Source organism: Lethenteron reissneri, unplaced genomic scaffold (assembly GCF_015708825.2).
Source record: "Lethenteron reissneri isolate LAM-NWPU_2019-01 unplaced genomic scaffold, ASM1570882v1 scaffold_1328, whole genome shotgun sequence".
NCBI lineage: Eukaryota > Metazoa > Chordata > Hyperoartia > Petromyzontiformes > Petromyzontidae > Lethenteron > Lethenteron reissneri.
Genome location: NW_026891034.1, coordinates 78,094 through 97,773, shown reverse-complemented (window position 1 = coordinate 97,773; position 19,680 = coordinate 78,094). Strand labels below are relative to the sequence as shown.

The window sequence follows — 19,680 nt, the reverse complement described above, 5'->3', positions numbered from 1 at the left end:
TCTTCCCTCCAATTTCCGAAGCCAATCACCATCAAATTCACCCGCAACTTGCGTAATTTTAAGGGTATCGAATTTTCTGCTTTTCGTCACCTCCTTGCAAACTCGCTTTCAATGTTATCCCCATCATCGGATCCAACCGTCTGCGCTCTCCAACTAGAAGCTGACATGAGGGCGGCGCTGGACAAACTAGCTCCATTAAAATCACGAACCGCTACGCAGTCTTCTCACGACACTCACTGGCTCTCAAGAGATGCCATCATTGCTAAGCGAACCAGGAGGCGTCTTGAACGTATCGCATCCCGCAGTGGTCTACCTGCTGATCGACTTGCTTACAGAGTCGCCTGCAGGAAAACTAACAAACTGATCCTTGTCTCACGTTCCTCCCACATTGAGGAACGCATCAAAAAAGCAACCGGAAACCCGCGCATTCTATGGAAAACTCTCAAAGATCTTCTCCATCCTGGTAGCACTATGGTCCCTCACCTTAGCGATCCCCTTGCCTCACTGAAACTTGCCACCTCTTTTAATACTTACTTCAACAACAAGCTAATCGCCGTCGCAAACTCGTGCACGTCTACTGACACATTGCACCATTGTACCCCGCTCATGGTACCTAAAATTGTAAGCACTAACCCAGACACTCTTCTAACTATGCTAAAGCCTGTGTCTACAAAAGACGTTTTCGCTTTAATTGAATCACTTCCTTTGAAGTCATCTCCACTCGACGTGCTCCCAGGTTCCTTGTTCAAGCAATGTGCTCCGGAACTCGCCATCATGATCAGGAACATCGCAAATGCCTCCTTCTCTTCGGGGTGTTTTCCGTCCAACCTCAAATCTGGCCTGGTTTCTCCCTTGTTAAAGAAACCAAATCTAGATCCGGATGACCCATCTAGTTATCGTCCCATCACTAACCTCTCGAACCTCTCTAAACTCCTTGAACGACTAGCCCTCGCCCAGCTACAACCACACGTCACCTCCTCCGCAAACTACTGCAACTTCCAGTCAGCTTACCGTCAAAACTATTCCACAGAAACAGCACTCACTAGGGTGCTCGATGACATTTTAACGATCGTTGATTCCGGCTCAACTGTTGCACTTGTAAGTCTGGACATTTCGTCAGCCTTCGACACCATCAACCATTCGCTCCTTACTTCCCTCCTGAAATCCGACTTCGGTATATGCGGCTCAGCACTCAAGTGGATAGCTTCGTACCTTTCTGACCGGCAATCCTCAGTCAGGGTGGGCATGTCCACATCGCCTAAAACAAGAGCATTATGCGGGGTTCCCCAGGGCTCTGTTCTAGGTCCCCTGCTCTTCACAGCCTACACTTCCCCGATCGGCCGACTCATTGCAAGCTTCGGTGTTAAGCACCACTCATATGCGGATGACACGATTCTATTCACCCCCATCGATTCTAGCAATGCATCTGGATTCGAGAGGCTCTCGGAATGTACCACCGCCGTGCAACAATGGTTCACTGCACACAACCTAGCCCTTAATCCGAAAAAGTCAGTGGCCATCATGTTAGGTACCAAGCAACGTCTCAATTCAGCAGCACTCCCCACACACATACACATCTTCGGTCACAGCATCAAGTTCACCGACCACTTCAGCTACCTCGGTGTCATCCTAGATTCAACTTTATCCTTCGACCGTCAAACCAACCATATCATCAGCTCATGTAACTTTCACCTGAAGGCTCTTAGACACATACGTCCTCTCATCTCTACTGAAATTGCCAACATTTTGGCATGTTGCATAGTTGGGTCTCGCCTTGACTATTGTAACTCCGTCCTTGTCCGGACCTCCGCTGGCAACCTAAAGAAGCTTCAAAGACTACAAAACAACCTAGCACGCGTCGTCATTGCCCACACTCATCCCCGCCTCGACTCACTAGCTCGTCTCCGCGCTCTCAACTGGCTCCCCATTGCCAGTAGGGTCACATACAAGACCGCCTGCCTCTGCCACAATGCCTTCATATCCGCCTGCCCGCCGTATCTTTCTTCATTATTGACAACTTGCAGCTCAGCACACGGCAGATGCCTGCGCAGCGCGACTCACGACCTCCTCTCGATACCAAGATCCAGGATGGTCATGTCTACGCGCCGCTTCTCGGTGGCAGCCCCAACAGTCTGGAACGATATCCCTCTGCACATTCGCAGCATCACCTCAATCGCCTCCTTCAAGAGACACTTAAAAACTCACCTCTACAATCATGCTTTTGAGCGACTCTGAGCTTGGCTCCGCGCCTCTGAGTTGCGGCCACTACGTCTGCAAATTTGCGCGCGTTACAAATTGTACTATTATTATTATTAATGTAGTAACTTGACGGGAGACGACCTTACGGGTAGCACACTCTTTATTAACACCAGCTTATATTACACGGGTGGCTAACTGCAGCCTAACCCACGGGGTTCCCCTGGCTACACCCACACGGGCTCTTACGCCCCGTAGCTTCTCGGAACCCACCCGGCTGGGGTGTCCGTCTCGACTCTGGGTCCCACAGCCTCGTCCCACATGGACGTCAGACCACGGGTCCCACAGTCTCGCCTCCGAGCCGCACAGGGTCCCGGCCCTTACAAGGACAGCGGGACTAGGGGTCTCAGGGCCCTACCTCTTCAACTCCGTCTTCGATCTTCAACTGGTTATCAACTCCCGAGTGCTCCCGCGCGTCCTCCTTTATAGTCCTCCATGCGGACGTCGCTGAGAGCACCCATCCCAGTCGACCAATCACTGCGCGCTGCCCACGATCCTATTTCCCACATTGTGTCAGCGCGCACAACCACGCACCCCGCGCCGCCCCGTGATCCATCACTCTCGGCGCGTGTCAACTCCACCACTCTTGATGTAGCCACACCCGGCGCGCTCACACACACGCCGCCCCTTTGTCAGCGCGTACCGCCACTACATATACAAGGACTGTTTTCTTGGAATTTCTCTCACTTGATACAGCTGTCGTGCTGTGACGGTTCCACCTGAAGACAGTAGCTTGTGGTGCCTCCGAAACGTCGTGATTTTTATTTTATTTTACTTTTATTAATTTTAATGTTTTACCTACCTGGTGACTTTACCGAAAAACACATAAGAATAGGCTAAGAGCGCTCACTGCATTGTTCCAAAACACCTCCAAGAGTTGTCGAATGTTCACGCGAAAGAGAAGAAAGGCACGATCACAAAACGATCAAAACCATCTGATCTCGTGATGAAGCTGACGAGTACTAAACTGCGAGTTGCTATCAACGCTGATTAAAAACGGCACCGGCTTTTAACGGGATGTATTCATTCTAATAGAGCAGCGTCTCGTGGCAGGATGTCAACTCGTGTGTTCTCTCACTGCTCATCAAAATACTATTCAGAGCAGCTCCTCTGGGTGCACAATTAGCGCAGAAATATCGAGAAACCAGGGGGGGGGGGGGGTTGTATTCTTGGCTCTTTCGGTAAAGTCACGTAGAAGGGAAATACTAAAATAATAAAAGTATTACATATATAAATAAAATTAAAATTCATGAATTTGTATTTAAATTATTCCTTTTTTGTAAAATTTAAATTAAATTAAAATAAAATCGAAACTCAAGGGGATTTGCTCAAAGCGTCTGCCGTTGCATAATTCTCACATTAGGCGGGACATGTTATTGTTTTCGCCCGGCATTAGCCATGAACATGTCAAACGCGAGTGACATTCAGGTGACTGCTGCACACGGATTCAAGGCGAGCTGCAGTAACAATCATCCTCCACCAAACGAAACATTCAAACAAACTCCAAGTCACAGTGATCGGGGCAGGGTGCCTCTTGTTTGCGAGGGACGCGCGTGTGTGGGATTAGATCATCACGGGAGCACGTGGGATCTGACTCATCACAAGCAGCACGCCCTGCTGACTCATCATGACTAAATACAACAACAACAAGGCTACCCACTCGATAAAAGGGCTTGCCACAGACACTGCAGTGGTGGTGGGGAGTTTATTCCTCACCTTGTGCTGCCAGCCAGCCTGCCTACCTGTATACCAGCCTGCCTACCTGTATACCTGCCTGTCTACCTGCCTGCCTGTCTACCTGCCTGCCTGTCTACCTGTCTACCTGTATGCCTGCCTGTCTACCTGCCTGTCTACCTGCCTGTCTACCTGCCTGTCTACCTGCCTGCCTGTCTACCTGCCTACCTGCCTGTCTGACTACCTGTCTACCTGCCTGTCTGTGTACCTGCCTACCTACCGACCTACCTGCCTGCCTGCCCACCTGTCTACCTGCCAGCCCGCCAGCCCGCCCGCCTGCCAGCCTGTCTACCTGCCCACCTGCCTGTCTACCTGCCTGCCCGCCTGCCAGGCTGCGTGCCTGTCTGTCTACCTGCCAGGTGAGATGGTGCCGACGACGGGGAAACTCGTTTGCGATCGCCGTCTATTTGATTAGGAATGGGGCCACATTGCGGATGCGGTTTCTTTTCGTCTTCACGCGAAAGGATTTCGTTCCTTAGCCGCTTCGCCCCGAAGGTACGTGTGTGTGTATGTGTGTGTGTGTATAACACTGTGTGTGTGTGTATAACACTGTGTGTGTGTATAACACTGTGTGTGTATAACACATTACCAGTGTTGTGTGTGTGTGTGCAAGTGTTAGGTTCGATTCCCGCTCACGGCCAACACCGGTGACGATTATCTGAACCGGTCATGGGCCTCCCCTAGGTCTACTCGGCCTCATGAGTGCCTGGTACGCCACTGGGTGTGTGTGTGTGTATAACACTGTGTGTGTGTATGTGTATAACACTGTGTGTGTATGTGTATAACACTGTGTGTGTGTGTGTATAACACTGTGTGTGTGTGTATATAACACTGTGTGTGTGTATATATATAACACTGTGTGTGTGTGTATATATATATAACACATTACCAGTGTAATGTGCTATTCAGTGGCCTAAAATAAAATGTTTCGCTCCGGATGATCGCTGCAAAGTATAACCTGTGTTTTGATTTAGTGTGCTGATCTTAAAGGTGCATTGAAAAATGTTGATACTCCGATTGATGCTGCTGCTGTTGTGGAGTGACTCATGCAGCAGCCAGCTGTGGCTGCAGGGTTCTGGTGGTACATGTTTATGTCGTTTACTAGCTGTACTACCCGGCTTCGCCCGGGACTTGTATCCACCACGGCCGGCCGCCTTTGTCTCCCCAGTGGCGATGTTAATACGCCACACCAGTTACTCGTTTTGCGGCTGAGTCCCTCCCTCACCACTCTCCCTCCCTCACCACTCTCCCTCTCTCACCACTGACGCACGGCCGCCTTTGTCTCCCCAGTGGCGATGTTAATACGCCACCAGTTACTCGTTTGAGGCTGAGTCGACCTAGGGGAGGTTCAAATAATCGTCACCGGTGGTGGCCGTGAGCGGGAATGGAACTCGGTTCGCCGGGTTGGTAGCGCAGCGTAGCGTTAACCACTACACCCACCGCTCCTCACACACCACACACGCACAGACACACACACAGACACACACACAGACACACACACAGACACACGCAGACACACACAGACAGACACACAGACACACCGAGAGCACGCTAACCACTACACTACCGCTCCCCACACACCACACACGCACACACACAGACACACACACAGACACACACACATACACACACATACATACACACAAACACATACACACACATACACACACATACATACACAGAGACATACACATACACACAAACACACACATACATACACACAAACACATACACAATACACACACACATACATGCAGACACACAGACAGACACATAACACACATACATACACACACATACATACACAGAAACACATACACACACATACATACAAACACACATACATACACACAAACACATACACACACGTACATACACACATACATACAGACACGCAGACATACACATAAACACATAAAAAAAACCGACATACATACACACACACATACAAACACACAAACACATACACACACATACATACACACATACATAGAGACACACAGACATACACATAAACACATACACATGACCCGGCTTCGCCCGGGACTTGGATCCACCACGCCCGGCCGCCTTTGTCTCCCCAGTGCCGATGTGAAAACGCCACACCAGTTACTCGTTTTGAGGCTGAGTCCCTCCCTCGCCACTCTCCCTCCCTCGCCACTCTTCCTCCCTCACGACTCTGTAGAGGACGTGAAACTTTTATTAATTTACCTTAGATTCGCGTGGTGGGTGTCGAGGCCTAGCACCGTGCAGAGCCTCCCGCCTCGCCTGATTTTCCCACCCGGCTGACGCTGGGTACGGGTGCCGGTCCCCCCCCCTAGCGCTCGAACAATACTGAGTAATGGCTATTATTTAATTAATTACGGAGCCTATGAAAGTGGCGAAGGCGTGGCTAGCCATTGGCAGGGGCAACCGCCGTCTAATGAAACTGCAGCCCTTGGCGAAGGCGTCGCTAGCCGTTGCCAGGTCCAATGAAAGCGGCGAAGGCGTCGCTAGCCGTTGGCAGGGGCAACCGGCGTCCAATGAAAGTGCGTATGGTCCGGAGACACACAGACACACAGACAGACAGATAGACAGACAGATTCACGATTTTATATATATAGATTGTGAAAATTCCGTCACAGTTCCTATGATCACTGTTTCATTGCTTTTATTTTGGTGATTTCGAAAAGTTTACTGGTTTGACCACGTTTGTTGTAGTACGGAGTAAGACTGATGGCCTTAATCTAAGTTGTCTTGTGGTTGTTGTTGTTGTTGTTGTTTGACTTGCATCCCACTGGGATGTTTGCACAGCGTTGGTGTAACGGTGTTTTTTTCTGCAACATTTTGCTGTCGTTTCTTGGATTTTCTGTTTGCACTTAGTCACATAGTCACTTTAAGATGTTTTCTTGTTCATGTTTTTGTCTTTTGTTTGTTGCGGTTGCACCCAATTCAAGAGCCGAATGGCTCACAGCGCTACACCTAGTACTTGAACTTGAACTTGAGATGTTAACTCCTTGCCTGGTACGCAAGCGGTCGTGGGTTCGATCCCACGTACCACACGGGGTCATTAACATCTCCCAGCCACCGTTATGATGATGACGATGACGATGAGCGAGACATCAAAACTAAAAAGATACGGCAGCAGGCATCGTCAGGGTCGGGATCGAACCCACGACCTCTTGCGTACCAGGCGAGGGTGTTAACATCGTCACGGCCCGCGTCTCTTCTGCGGCGCGCAGCTGACCACGAGGATTGCGATGGGCTCCCTGCACTGCATGGACTGCTGCCCTCTGCTGGGTCTCTGCGTCTTGACACAGCTGTGGGCAGTGGGCAGCTCCTCTTGGTGGTAAACGCGAGACGCCAACGCTGCTGTCTTCCTCCTCACTGCTGCGACGATCGCACAAGTTTCGACGTTAAGCAACCTTCTTATCTCGCCAATATGTTGCACACCCCATACGGTTGTTGTACGGGAATGTTTGTTTTATCTCGTGCGCGTGTGCGTGTGTGTATATACACTAGGTACACAATGTCTAGCGGGCACCACGGTGGCTAGGAGATGTTGACTACCTCGGCTGTTATGCAGGAGGTCGTGGGTTCAATTGCGACCTTATAACACGCCGTATAGTTGGAGTTGCTATGTTTTCCCCGTGGTCGTATAAGCTTTTTTTTTTATTCTGTGGTCCTCCGGCCGGGTACGTGTACCCGTTTGCGACCCTGGTGCGGCCGGGTACGGGTAGGCCGTGAGTCACTGGTGAGTCACCGTTTGTCACTCATTTCCCAACGTCTTGTCTCTTCTCACAATTCAAGTTCCTAGAATCAACCCACCCGCGCCTGCAACATGGCTTCATCCCAGAGGTCGCAATCGGGTAGCCGTACCTGTACCCTACCCGGCCGGGTACGGGTAGCCGGGTATCGGGTAGGGTACGGGTATCGGGTACCCGGTTGCGACCTCTGGTGTGTGTATACATGGCGTAATAATATTCACATTTAAAACCTGTAGAAATTCCACAGATAGCTCTTTGACATTGTATATTGCAGCTCTCTCAGGAGTGGTCTGTCTGTCGCACATTGTAGCTCAAGGGAGTGGCCGATATTATCATCATCACGTGGTCATTTATAGCGGATGACCCCCCAAACGCGTAGAGACGTTGATTCTAAATGCGAAGGAGGAGGAGGAGGAAAAACCAGAGGGACCTGGAGAAAAATCCACGCGACCATGGGGAGAGACACACAAACTCAACACGTACATGCAGCAGCAGGCATTTTTTAAGGGGTTGGGATCGAACCCACGACTGCCTGCGTACCAGGCGAGGTAGTTAACATCTCCTAGCCACCGTGATGATGATGAGAGAGACACGCAGACTCCAAATATACAGCAGCAGGCGTCAGGGTCGGGATCGAACCCACGACCTCCTGCACACCAGGCGAGGGAGTTAGCATCTCCTAGCCACCATGATGATGATGAGAGAGAAACACGCAGACTCTAAATATACAGCAGCAGGCGTCAGGGTCGGGATCGAACCTACGACCTTCTGTAGACCAGGCGAGGTAGTCAACATCTCCTGGCCACCGTGATGATGATGAGAGAGAGAGAGACACGCAAACTCCAAATCTACAGCAGCAGGCGTCAGGGTCGGGATCGAACCCACAACCTCCTGCACACCAGGCGAGGTAGTCAACATCTCCTAGCCACCGTGATGATGAGAGAGAGAAACACGCAAACTCCAAATATACAGCAGCAGCAGGCGTCAGGTTCGGGATCTAACCCACGACCTCCTGTACACCAGGCGAGGTAGTTAACATCTCCTAGCCACCGCGACTCCCACCCCTCTGCAGGCCGCTTGCGCAGTGGGCCCTCCACTCTAACACCACCGAGTATCGGCCGCTGTGCATCGGGGCTCCGGGACTATCCCCCGTGCAGCGCAAGATGTGCCTGCGCCGCCTGGACCACATGCACGCGGTGGTGCAGGGCGTCCGCCTGGCGCTGCATGAGTGTCGCGACCAGTTCAAGGGCAAGCGGTGGGACTGCACCGTGCCTGGCGCGGAGAACGCGCCGGACCCCGAGTCAGGTAAGGGGACCGTCGCCCCGGGTCGGAGCCTCTGCCGGCAACAAGCGAGTTTCCCCTCGACGTTGACGTTTGTTCGCCCGCCACGTCCACTCGCACCTAGGGTCTCCTGCCGCTTCCCCGAGGCGCACACGAGCTGCGTGGGGGGGTGAAGGGGGGGGGGTCGTCCAGCTCCCCATCGCAACTTTCCACTTCAGAGTTGCCGCGTCCCTCCTCCACGGGGGTCCCCCTCCCCTACGCCACTCGGCTTTTGGTGGTGGTGGCAGTGACTTGACGATGGTGGTGGTGGTGGTGACGATGACTGTGGTGGTGGTGGTGGTAGTGACTTGACGATGGTGGTGGTGATAGTGACTTGACGATGGTGGTGGTGGTGACGGTGGTGACGATGACGGTGGTGGTGGTAGTGACATTGACGGTGGTGGTGGTGGTGGTGATAGTGACTTGACGGTGGTGGTGGTAGTGACATTGACACGCTGCTGACAGGCAGCGTAAGAGGGATAGACAGAGAGAGACACGCGCAGCCACGTGGCAGCCTGGACCCCCGTTCTTGCGTGGCCCCCTTCCTCCGTTCGTTCCCGTTCTGACCACGTGTTGTTCGTCTCCACCCCTATTTAATACCCGGGTCACGTGGTACGTTTCCACCAATCCCGGTTAGCCTCCATGGAATCTTCCAGACTCCATCGTAGGCTCCCGGGACCACGCCCCTGACTCGTCTCCCCATTGGCTGTGGCCAAAGCCAGCAGGGCCAATCATCTACAAACAGCTGTCACCTTGCCATGACGTCAGGGCCACGCCCCCAGGCTTCCCCCCATTGGCTATGGACCAGGACCGGCAGAGCCAATCATCGTGACGAGTTGTAATCCGTCAACGACCCGGATGTAACCTCACGTTACAAATAGCCAACGTTCCCCCCTACACCTGCTCGGCATGTCCTCCTCCCCCCGCCGCCCCGGCAGGCTTCACGCGCTACACCATGGGAGTGTTCCCCGGCGTGTCCCCCGGCTCTCGCGAGGATGCGTTCCTCTCCGCCATCGTCGCCGCCGGAGTGTCCCACGTGGTGGCGCGCGGCTGCCGCCAGGGGCAGTTCCGGGGCAGCTGCTCCTGGGTCGTTCCCGACGCCATGAGGCTACCGCCGCGTGCTCGGCGGGGCGGCTCATCGGACGACGTCGAATACGGATACCAGTTCGCCAAGTGGTTCGTGAATGTGGGCGATGGCAGTCGTAGCAGGCAGAGAGGGGAGTCTTTGGCGATGAATTTGCACGACAACGAGGCGGGTCGGCTGGTGAGTGTGTGAACGGGGTGGTGGGTCGTTGTAGATGTTGTCTTTTTTTTTAATAATAAAAAAAAGTTACTCCATGCTAATTAGGTTTGGCCTCCTTGCCTAAGGTTGTATTACCAATCGTGATTAACGCAATGGTTCTCGCTTGAACTTCTACGGGTAATGTTTTAGCGTAATGATGTCTGGTGGTGGTGATGACGGTGGTGGTAGTGGTGGTGGTAGTGACGCTGGTGGTGGTGGTGATGTCTGGTGGTGGTGATGACGGTGGTGGTGGTGGTGATGTCTGGTGGTGGTGATGACGGTGGTGGTGGTGGTAGTGACGCTGGTAGTGGTGGTGGTGGTGCTACAGGCGGTGTACAATCTGGCGCACATGGACTGCAAGTGCCACCTGCTTTTTGGCCGCTGCATGCTGAAGATCTGCTGGCAGCAGCTCGCCGACTTCCACCAAGTTGGGAACTTGCTGAAGGTGAGCTGCTCACAGCTGCTGGGTGGGACTGCCCCCAGAGGGAGTGTGGTGGGTGGGTGTGACGAGGATTCATCCATTGGGGGGTTACAGGCGGGGGGGGGGGTCCCTAACAGCTAAGGGAGCTCCCCGCATTCACTCGACAACCACCACATCCCCCGATGATGGTGATGGTGATGATGGTGGTGGTGTTCGTGGTGATGATGATGGTGGTGATGATGATGGTGATGATGATGATGGTGATGATGATGGTGATGATGATAATGATGATAATGATGATGGTGATGATGGTGGTGATAATAATGATGATGGTGATGATAGTGATAATGGTGATGATATTGATGATGATAATGATGATGACGATGGTGATGATGGTGGTTGCAGCACAAGTACGACACAAGTTCCGCCATGCGGCTGGTCCGCCACAACAGCAGCAGCAGCGTTGCTGGTGCCACCCGCTGGTCCCGCTGGCGTCTGGAGCCGGTGAACGAGCGCTTGACGGCGCCCACAGTGAGCGATCTGGTGCACGTGAGCGCCAGCCCCGGATACTGCGAGCGCAACGACGCTGGCGGCATCAACGGCACGGTGCGGCGGCGGTGCAACGTCACCTCCGAGGGCAAGGAGGCATGCTCCGTCATCACGTGCTGTGACAGAGGATACGACATCTCACAAGGTGAGCCCCTCGCCCCTCACCTCTCCCTACCCCCCCCCCCCCCGAAAATTAACTAAAACTAGTCATTAAAAATTAACCCGTAAAAACAAAGTTTTTCACTATAAATCCTTTATATGCGTGACGGCTCGAGTCCTCTCGTCCTCTGGCTTGAGATGGCTGCCACCTATGGGTCAGATGATTGCCTGCCACCATTAAGCAATTGGTAATTAAATATATATATTTTTTCCTAATAAGTGTAAAGTTATGGAAAAAAAATTTCACGAAAATAAATTGTCACGCACAACGAGTCTGTGTGGAAAATGTCAGCTCGATTGGATCACGGGAAGTGGGTTAAAAAACGACCGAAAGATTTGCACGGTCGTAAGCGCGCAAGCAAGTGAACTTAATATAAAGGATTTAATAAGCAACAACTATTTCATATTTGACCAGGCAAGGCCCAGTGAGCTACAGTGAGGGAAAAAAGTATTTGATCCCCTGCTGATTTTGTACGTTTTCCCACTGATAAAGAAATGATCAGTCTATAATTTTAATGGTAGGTTTATTTGAACATTAAACGACAGAATAACAGCAACAAAATCCAGAAAAACGCATGTCAAAAATGTTATAAATTGATTTGCATTTTAATGAAGAAAATAAGTATTTGACCCCCTCTCAATCAGAAAGATTTCTGGCTCCCAGGTGTCTTTTATACAGGTAACGAGCTGAGGTTAGGAGCACACTCTTAAAGGGAGTGCTCCTAATCTCAGCTTGTTACAGTGAGGGAAACAAGTATTTTATCCCCTGCTGATTTTGTACGTTTGCCCGCTGACAAAGAAATGATCAGTCTGTAATTTTAATGGTGGGGTTATTTGAACAGTAAAAGACAGAATAACAGCAACAATCCAGAAAAACGCATGCCACATGTTATAAATTGATTTGCATTTTAATTGTCTCCACGCATGCACCAGTCTCTCTCTAATCACCCTGTCTCCATACCACTTCACACTGTTCTTCACCACTATACAGTAGTACCGTACACACACGCAATCACACCGTCCCTATACCACTACGCACAGTCTTCACTACTATAAGTACCGTACACCACGCCATCACACCCTATACCACTACGCACAGTCTTCACTACTATAAGTACCATACACCACGCCATCACACCCTATACCACTACGCACAGTCTTCAACACTATAAGTACCGTACACCACGCCATCACACCCTATACCACTACGCACAGTCTTCACTACTATAAGTACCGTACACCACGCCATCACACCCTATACCACTACGCACAGTCTTCACTACTATAAGTACCGTACACCACGCCATCACACCCTATACCACTACGCACAGTCTTCACTACTATAAGTACCGTACACCACGCAATCACACCGAAAATGCATTTCTGTAGAACTGCTTTCCGTGATCCTTAGCTCGCTCGAAGGGATCTCGTCGGCAGTGGCTCTGCGACGGCCGCTTCCCCGCGGGTCATTCGCAGAGGTCGCAAACGGGTTCTGATTCCTTACCCCTCGTACCCGTACCCGGCCGGGTACGGGTAGGGTTCGGGTATCGGGTACCCGCTTGCGACCTCTGGGACGAAGCCATGTTGCAGGCGCGGGTGGGTTGATTCTAGGAACTTGAATTGTGAGAAGAGACAAGACGTTGGGAAATGAGTGACAAACGGTGACTCACCAGTGACTCACGGTCTACCCGTACCCGGCCGCACCAGGGTCGCAAACGGCTACCCGTACCCGGCCGGGTACGGGTAGCCGGGTATCCGGTAGGGTGCGGGTATCGGGTAGGGTACGGGTATCGGGTAGGGTACGGGTATCGGGTAGGGTACAGGTATCGGGTAGGGTACAGGTATCGGGTAGGGTACGGGTATCGGGTAGGGTACGGGTATCTGGTAGGGTACGGGTATCGGGTAGGGTACTGGTGTCGGGTAGGGTACGGGTATCGGGTACCCGGTTGCGACCTCTGGTCGTTTGACGTCGGGAGGAGAAGTGCGCGGAGATGTTGTTCAGCTCGACGTTAACGGCGGTCGCACAATAGCGACGATCTCGTGAGCTCTCTCCCCTCTGCTGTTCCCTCCCCAGTCACGCTGGAGACGCAGTGCGGATGCAAGGAGCAGCTCAAGGAGAACGTCAAGTGCAAGCTTTGCCCGTGGACCGTCGATCAATTCGCTTGCAAGTAGCCTCCAGCCCCAGTGGAGGGGGGGCCTCGACTGAGATCGCGACCCCCACAAAGTTGTTTATGGCATCGACATCCAGCGTGTACCCCTCACTACGAGCTGCGTTCTACTATACACACTTCACTCGCGTGCGACACGCCACCAGCCACACTCTGATACACTGCACTATGCACTACCCTACTATACACTATACACTACCCTAATATACACTATGCACTACCCTACTATGCACTACCCTACTACACACTCTGCATGCGCTTCATCTTCACGATGTGGAAGCGCCGTTGTTTTGTGACGTCGCCACTTGAATGCGCTTAGCGACCAAGTGGCGTTGTTCCGTTTATTCCTTTGTTCTCGTTAACGCCGCGTTTGCCAAATCTGGGCAACGTTCACTCGGCGCTTGTTGGGATTCACAGCGAGGTCCGTCGCACCCTTCCCTGCGAGCCGCGTCACACTGAATCTACTACTTCACACGACTTCGCACTGCACTTGTATGCAGTGTCTCACCTATAAAAGTCATTTTTGTCTCTTTATCTGTGTGTGTGGATGAAACTTGCTAAGGATTTGGCTCACGAACCACAGGGTGTACGGTTAAAGTACCCACACACACTACACACGCCACGCCACACACTACGCCACACACTCACACCACACACACACCACACACCACACTATACACACACCACCCCACACACTACACCACACACACTACGCCACCCACGCCACACACACACGCCGCACACACACCACACACACACGCCACACACACCACACAGACCACACACGCCACACACACACGCCACACTACACTACACACACCACACACGCTACACACACCACACACGCTACACACACTACACTACACACCACACACACTACGCCACCCACGCCACACACACACGCCGCACACACACCACACACACTACGCCACCCACGCCACACACACACGCCGCACACACACCACACACACCACACACGCCACACACACACGCCACACACACCACACACCACACACACACGCCACACTACACTACACACACCACACACGCTACACACACCACACACGCTACACACACTACACACACACCACACACACTACACACACCACACTACACACACACCACACACACTACGCCACACACGACAGCCAGTAAGGAATTGTAGATCCGCCACTGACAATCCACTCCAAAGCATCCGCTGATAAAAGAAGATAAAGGTGCGGTCCCTGCAATTCCCCTACTCAGGCTCTTGTTGGCAGAACGGCCTTCCCACTCTGAGGAGCTCTGGACAGAGTTCTTCGATGGGCTACTTGGCCTACTCTTCCACGCTGACGTCTACAGACGCCGTGGGAAAACACACCAGAGTGGGGGTAGCCCACACTCTACCCCACCGACTGGACCGGGTGGTGGCTGGGTGCGTTTGAGAAACGTGTCCATTGGTTCAGCTGCCGTAGCGACGGCGGGTGACGGAGCGGTGACCTCTGGGTTGTTTGACCTTCTGAGTCAATGATTGGCGTCACGTTGCGAGCCCAGTGTGTTTGTACGTGCGACGTCGGTCAAATGAAAGTCACTTAAATTTCTATTTTAAAGCTTTCGTGACTGCAGGGATTCATATTCTTGGTTGTTTCGGTAAAGTCACGTAGAAGGGAAATAATACAATATTTAAAACAATAACATTTCTCACGTTTCGACTGCAACACAAGCAATCATCAGGTGTGAAATCCACAGAAAAAACATTTTTAAAATTTTCTTGCTGTGGATTTCACACCTGATGATGATGATTGCTTGTGTTGCAGTCGAAACGTGAGAAATTTTATTGTTTTATATTTACATTATTTTATTATTCCCCTTCTACGTGACTTTACCGAAAGAACCAAGAATATGAAAGTCACTTATTTGAACGGCCCTGGACTGAGACTGCCTGTGACCTTCAGCGTTGAGGCGCCGCTCAAATAACTAAACAGCAGCAAAGGCAAACGACAAACATCGTGAGTAGTGAACAGCGAGTGGATCAGCACGGCTGGGCTACGTACGGTGCGAAAGAAGTTCAACACACAGAGCAGAAGCTGTTGTTTGTGTCACTTTCTTTGTTGCAACTTGCCGGAAATCTGTGTAAATGAACACAAATAAGCCGCGTGGCTCGGCAGATTTCTCCAGTAACGAACCAAACACCTCTTCCGATTGCGAAACACAAACTCGGCAATCAGTTGTGCAGACCAGAAGGGGGGGGGGGGTGAATGTCGTCGTGAATGACAGCGGGTGTCTGTCACTGACTGGGTTATATCGACACACACAACGTATGTTGATCACGCATGCACACGATGCATGCGCATTGCGTGTGTGTACGTTCGGCCGTTGTAAAAATAACTTCACCCAAATACACTCGTAGCGATGTTGACGTGTAACCCGGTCACAGGAGCAGACTTAAAGCGGCTAATGCCGATGGGTAAAGGTGCAGTCCTGCAAGTGCTCGCGTCACCGCTGTGACGGTAGGTTTTCTCGAGGGAGCTCTGGAGAGAGAGCCTCCGTGGGATGTAACTTGGCCTACTCTTCCACGCTGGCCGATACTTTGTTTTAGGAGAGGTAGGACTACACAGAATCGGTGATGATGTATCTTGGAGGAATCCGATGAGCTGTGAAGCTCTTCATCACAGATATCCAGTCGGAAATGTTGACCACCACCACCCACATTTTACCCCACCGGTGAAATTAAAGCATGCACACACTCTTGAGGGCCTTGTGATTCTAAATGTTGAGGGAAAACCCGGAGAGAAATCCACGTGGCCACGGGAAGAGAGACACGCAGACTTCAAATATACAGCAGCAGGCGTTAGGATCGGGATCGAACCCACGACCTCCTGTATACCAGGCGAGGTAGTCAACATCTCCTAGCCACCGTGATGATGAGAGACACGCAGACTCCAAATATACAGCAAGCGTCAGGGTCTGGATAGAACCCACAACCTGTATACCAGGCGAGGTAGTCAACATCTCCTAGCCACCGTAATGATGATGAGACACGCAAACTCCAAATATACAGCAGCAGGCGTCAGAGTTTGGATAGAACCCACGACCTCCTGCATACCAGGCGAGAGAGTTAACATCTCATAGCCACCGGAGCACCACCCGCAGCCTCAACGTCACAGCCCAGGGTGTCCCATGACCGTCCCGATGCACCCAAGGATAGAACGCCGCGCTTTCCCATCGTGACGATGACGACGACGATTTCCGACACCAAGAACGCGACACAGCCTTGGCGACAGACACCTTATTTATTTTGTCACCGTAACAAGGAAAGAAAGATACATTGTCGCGTAGAAAAACTGGTAAGCACAGACTCTTTGGTTCTTTCGGTAAAGTCACGTGGGTAGAAGTAAAATAAATCACGTTTCGAGGGCAACACAAGCGCCCGTCATGAGGTTGTGTCGCGCCCGAAACGTCGCGATTTAATTCTAAACATTACCTACAAACGACACAACTAAGATGCCACATCAATCATCGCCCCCTACTGACAGGCTCTTGTTCATACGCAGGCCGGTGCAGGGCCACCACCTTGTGCCACACAGGGGCAGCTGCCACTTGGGGTGCTCTTCGAGTGTTTGAGATGAGGTACGATACAAAACTCCGAGTTGCCGAGGTGATTAAGCAAGCACCATATAAATGCAATTATGAGAACAGAGTGAATGCTTGGGAGCTTATTGGCTCTCGCTCCTGGTTAGAGATCTACCCAACACACAGGTCCACAAAGACTGGCCACCCTTACCCTGCAGGTTGAACCTAGGAACTGAGTGTTCAACTTCACATTCTTGTCATTAAAGGCCTGTGACAACGGTGCATCTATTGGAGCGACATCGTCTCAAGCTTACACATCTACCGGGTCTCCATTTGACTTTGAATTGTCTCGGAGGAAGTCCATCCACACCTCCACCTCCACAAACTGCTGCTGGGAGTTGCCTCGCTCTGCCTCACAGTCAGAATTCTCCTCCTGCTTCACGTTGCCTCCATTGATGCGAAGGTCCCATTCTGGACTTGAATCTTCATCTTCACATTTTACCTTCACTTCTTCGCTCTTCACCATCACCTCTTCATATTCCACCATCACTTCTTCACATTTCACCTTCACCTCTTCATATTTCACCTTGGTACCTTTAAAAGTGTCCAAGCTGAGATTTTCTTCTGGTTCTTGTTTGATGAGGGATGGGCTCATTGCAGCACTTTGACTTTCACAAGCTTTCAGACTCCACTCCTTGTGGATCTTGTGATGCTTGTGTGTTCTCTGGTGTACATGAAGATGTGATGACTGTGCAAACGCCTTCCCGCATGGAGTGCACTTGAAGGGTTTCTCTCCCGTGTGTGTTCTCTGGTGTTCTACAACAGCAGATGACTGTGCAAACGCCTTCCCACACACACAGCACTTGAAGGGTTTCTCTCCTGTGTGAGTTCTCTGGTGCCGTGTAAAATGTCCAGTATGATTCGTGCTGTATGCACACCGGTCGCATTGATGCCTTTTGGCACCGAGCTGCGCCGAGTGCCTTTGCTCCATCAGACCAATTCTGCAGAGGAAGCAACAGCTGCAGACAGAAAAAAAGAATATCTACACGTCAGTATCGAGGCACAGTGGAATGCATATATACACAGTCACACGTGACTTACACGTCTATACTTATTCATAGATATGCATGATGTAGTGAAAAAGCGTCCTAAATTCATCACACGGGCTGTTATGGCACACAATGAGAGGGTGAATGGTCACAAACATGCCTGGAGGGCCTCTATTCTTCAAAATGAATGTTAACCCAAAGCTCTGAGCACACAATTTCGGATGTCAAGCTACAAAATGAATATTTATGAAAGCTAAATTCAGCTGACATAGCAAAAGGTGTTGAAAATAATACTATTTGTGTTATGCAGAAATGCATAAATTAATGTTCAATCGCAACTTAGAGGTGTGAAGCCAGCCAGGCTCACGATGTCCTGAATGCTGAGATGAACTGATCTGACTTCAGCTGCTGCACGTGTGTGCTGTGAAAACTTCCTGTTTCCATTCGTATAAAGAGTTCCAGAGGAAAACAAAAATAAACTACAGCTTTGATACAACCTCCGTGTTCAACAGAGTTGATAGACTTTACTGCAAACACAAAGTTTACACTGTCACACACTGCCATGGGTAAACAGGCGGTGGTGTGTCCAGAACCATGCCTGGCCACCTTCATCCGCTTAACACATTCCTGCTGTGGAGGGAGCTGGTAGGAACGTTGGGTTGCTCGGTCAATGGCCTGCAGGGTCAACGGTTACGTGGTGTATTCCGCAAATATGCCGACTGTGAGGGCGGGCACAAGCCGGCGTGAGTAGGTGAAACGTTGAGTTTTATAAGGGCACCACGGGGTGACCAGCCCCTCCCCACCCAGCCCCACCCCACCTAGCCCCTCCCCACCCAGCCCCTCCCCACCCAGCACCACCCCACCTAGCCCCTCCCCACCCAGCCCCTCCCCACCCAGCCCCTCCCCTCCCACCTTCCACCCAGCCCCACCCTCCCCTCTCCACCCAGCCCCTCCCACCCTCCACCCAGCCCCACCCTCCCCACCCAGCCCCTCTCCACCCTCCGCACCCAGCCCCTCCCCACCCTCCCCTCCCCACCCAGCCCCTCCCCACCCATTTCTGGATGCACGACGGACGGACGGACACAATAATCCCCTGTGGGCTGGTGGAACCAGGAGGTTTCTAGCGGTGACATTAATGCCGCGTCACTCCACCAAGTAACGAATGGAGGATCAACCGACACAGCCGAGGCGCTCCCCGTGTCTCTCCCTCTCCCCGTGGCGGCGGCGTCGATTTACCTCCTGCCCCCCCCCCCCCCCCCGCGGTGCCCCCCTCCACTCGTTCAGAGTGAACAGCGGCACGCGGCGCTGAGCGCCTGTGACCCACAGACACCGACTCGCGGTGCCGCGTCCAGAGTGAACACCGCCATGCTGTTGACAAGCCTCACCTCGTGGTGGTTGTTGTTGTTGTGGTTGTTGTTGTGGTGGTTGTTGTGGTTGTTGTTGT

At 51.9% G+C, this 19,680-nt stretch overlaps 2 protein-coding genes across 2 annotated transcripts; one reads left to right on the top strand and one right to left on the bottom strand.

Moving 5' to 3' along the window:
• Positions 1 to 7,229: 7,229 nt before the first annotated feature.
• On the top strand, positions 7,230 to 13,639 carry LOC133362009 (protein Wnt-5a-like). The gene is made up of 6 exons (XM_061580980.1): positions 7,230 to 7,298; positions 8,894 to 9,041; positions 9,995 to 10,320; positions 10,667 to 10,783; positions 11,165 to 11,453; positions 13,542 to 13,639. Exons 1-6 carry the CDS (start codon positions 7,230 to 7,232, stop codon positions 13,637 to 13,639), a joined length of 1,047 nt encoding a protein of 348 aa, XP_061436964.1.
• Positions 13,640 to 16,908: 3,269 nt separating this feature from the next.
• On the bottom strand, positions 16,909 to 19,680 carry LOC133362007 (zinc finger protein 626-like). Its single transcript, XM_061580978.1, has 2 exons — positions 19,622 to 19,680; positions 16,909 to 18,206 (listed from the first exon to the last, which is right to left on the bottom strand). The coding sequence occupies exon 2, from the start codon at positions 18,176 to 18,178 to the stop codon at positions 17,498 to 17,500; it is 681 nt and encodes a 226-aa protein (XP_061436962.1). The 5' UTR covers positions 18,179 to 18,206; positions 19,622 to 19,680; the 3' UTR covers positions 16,909 to 17,497.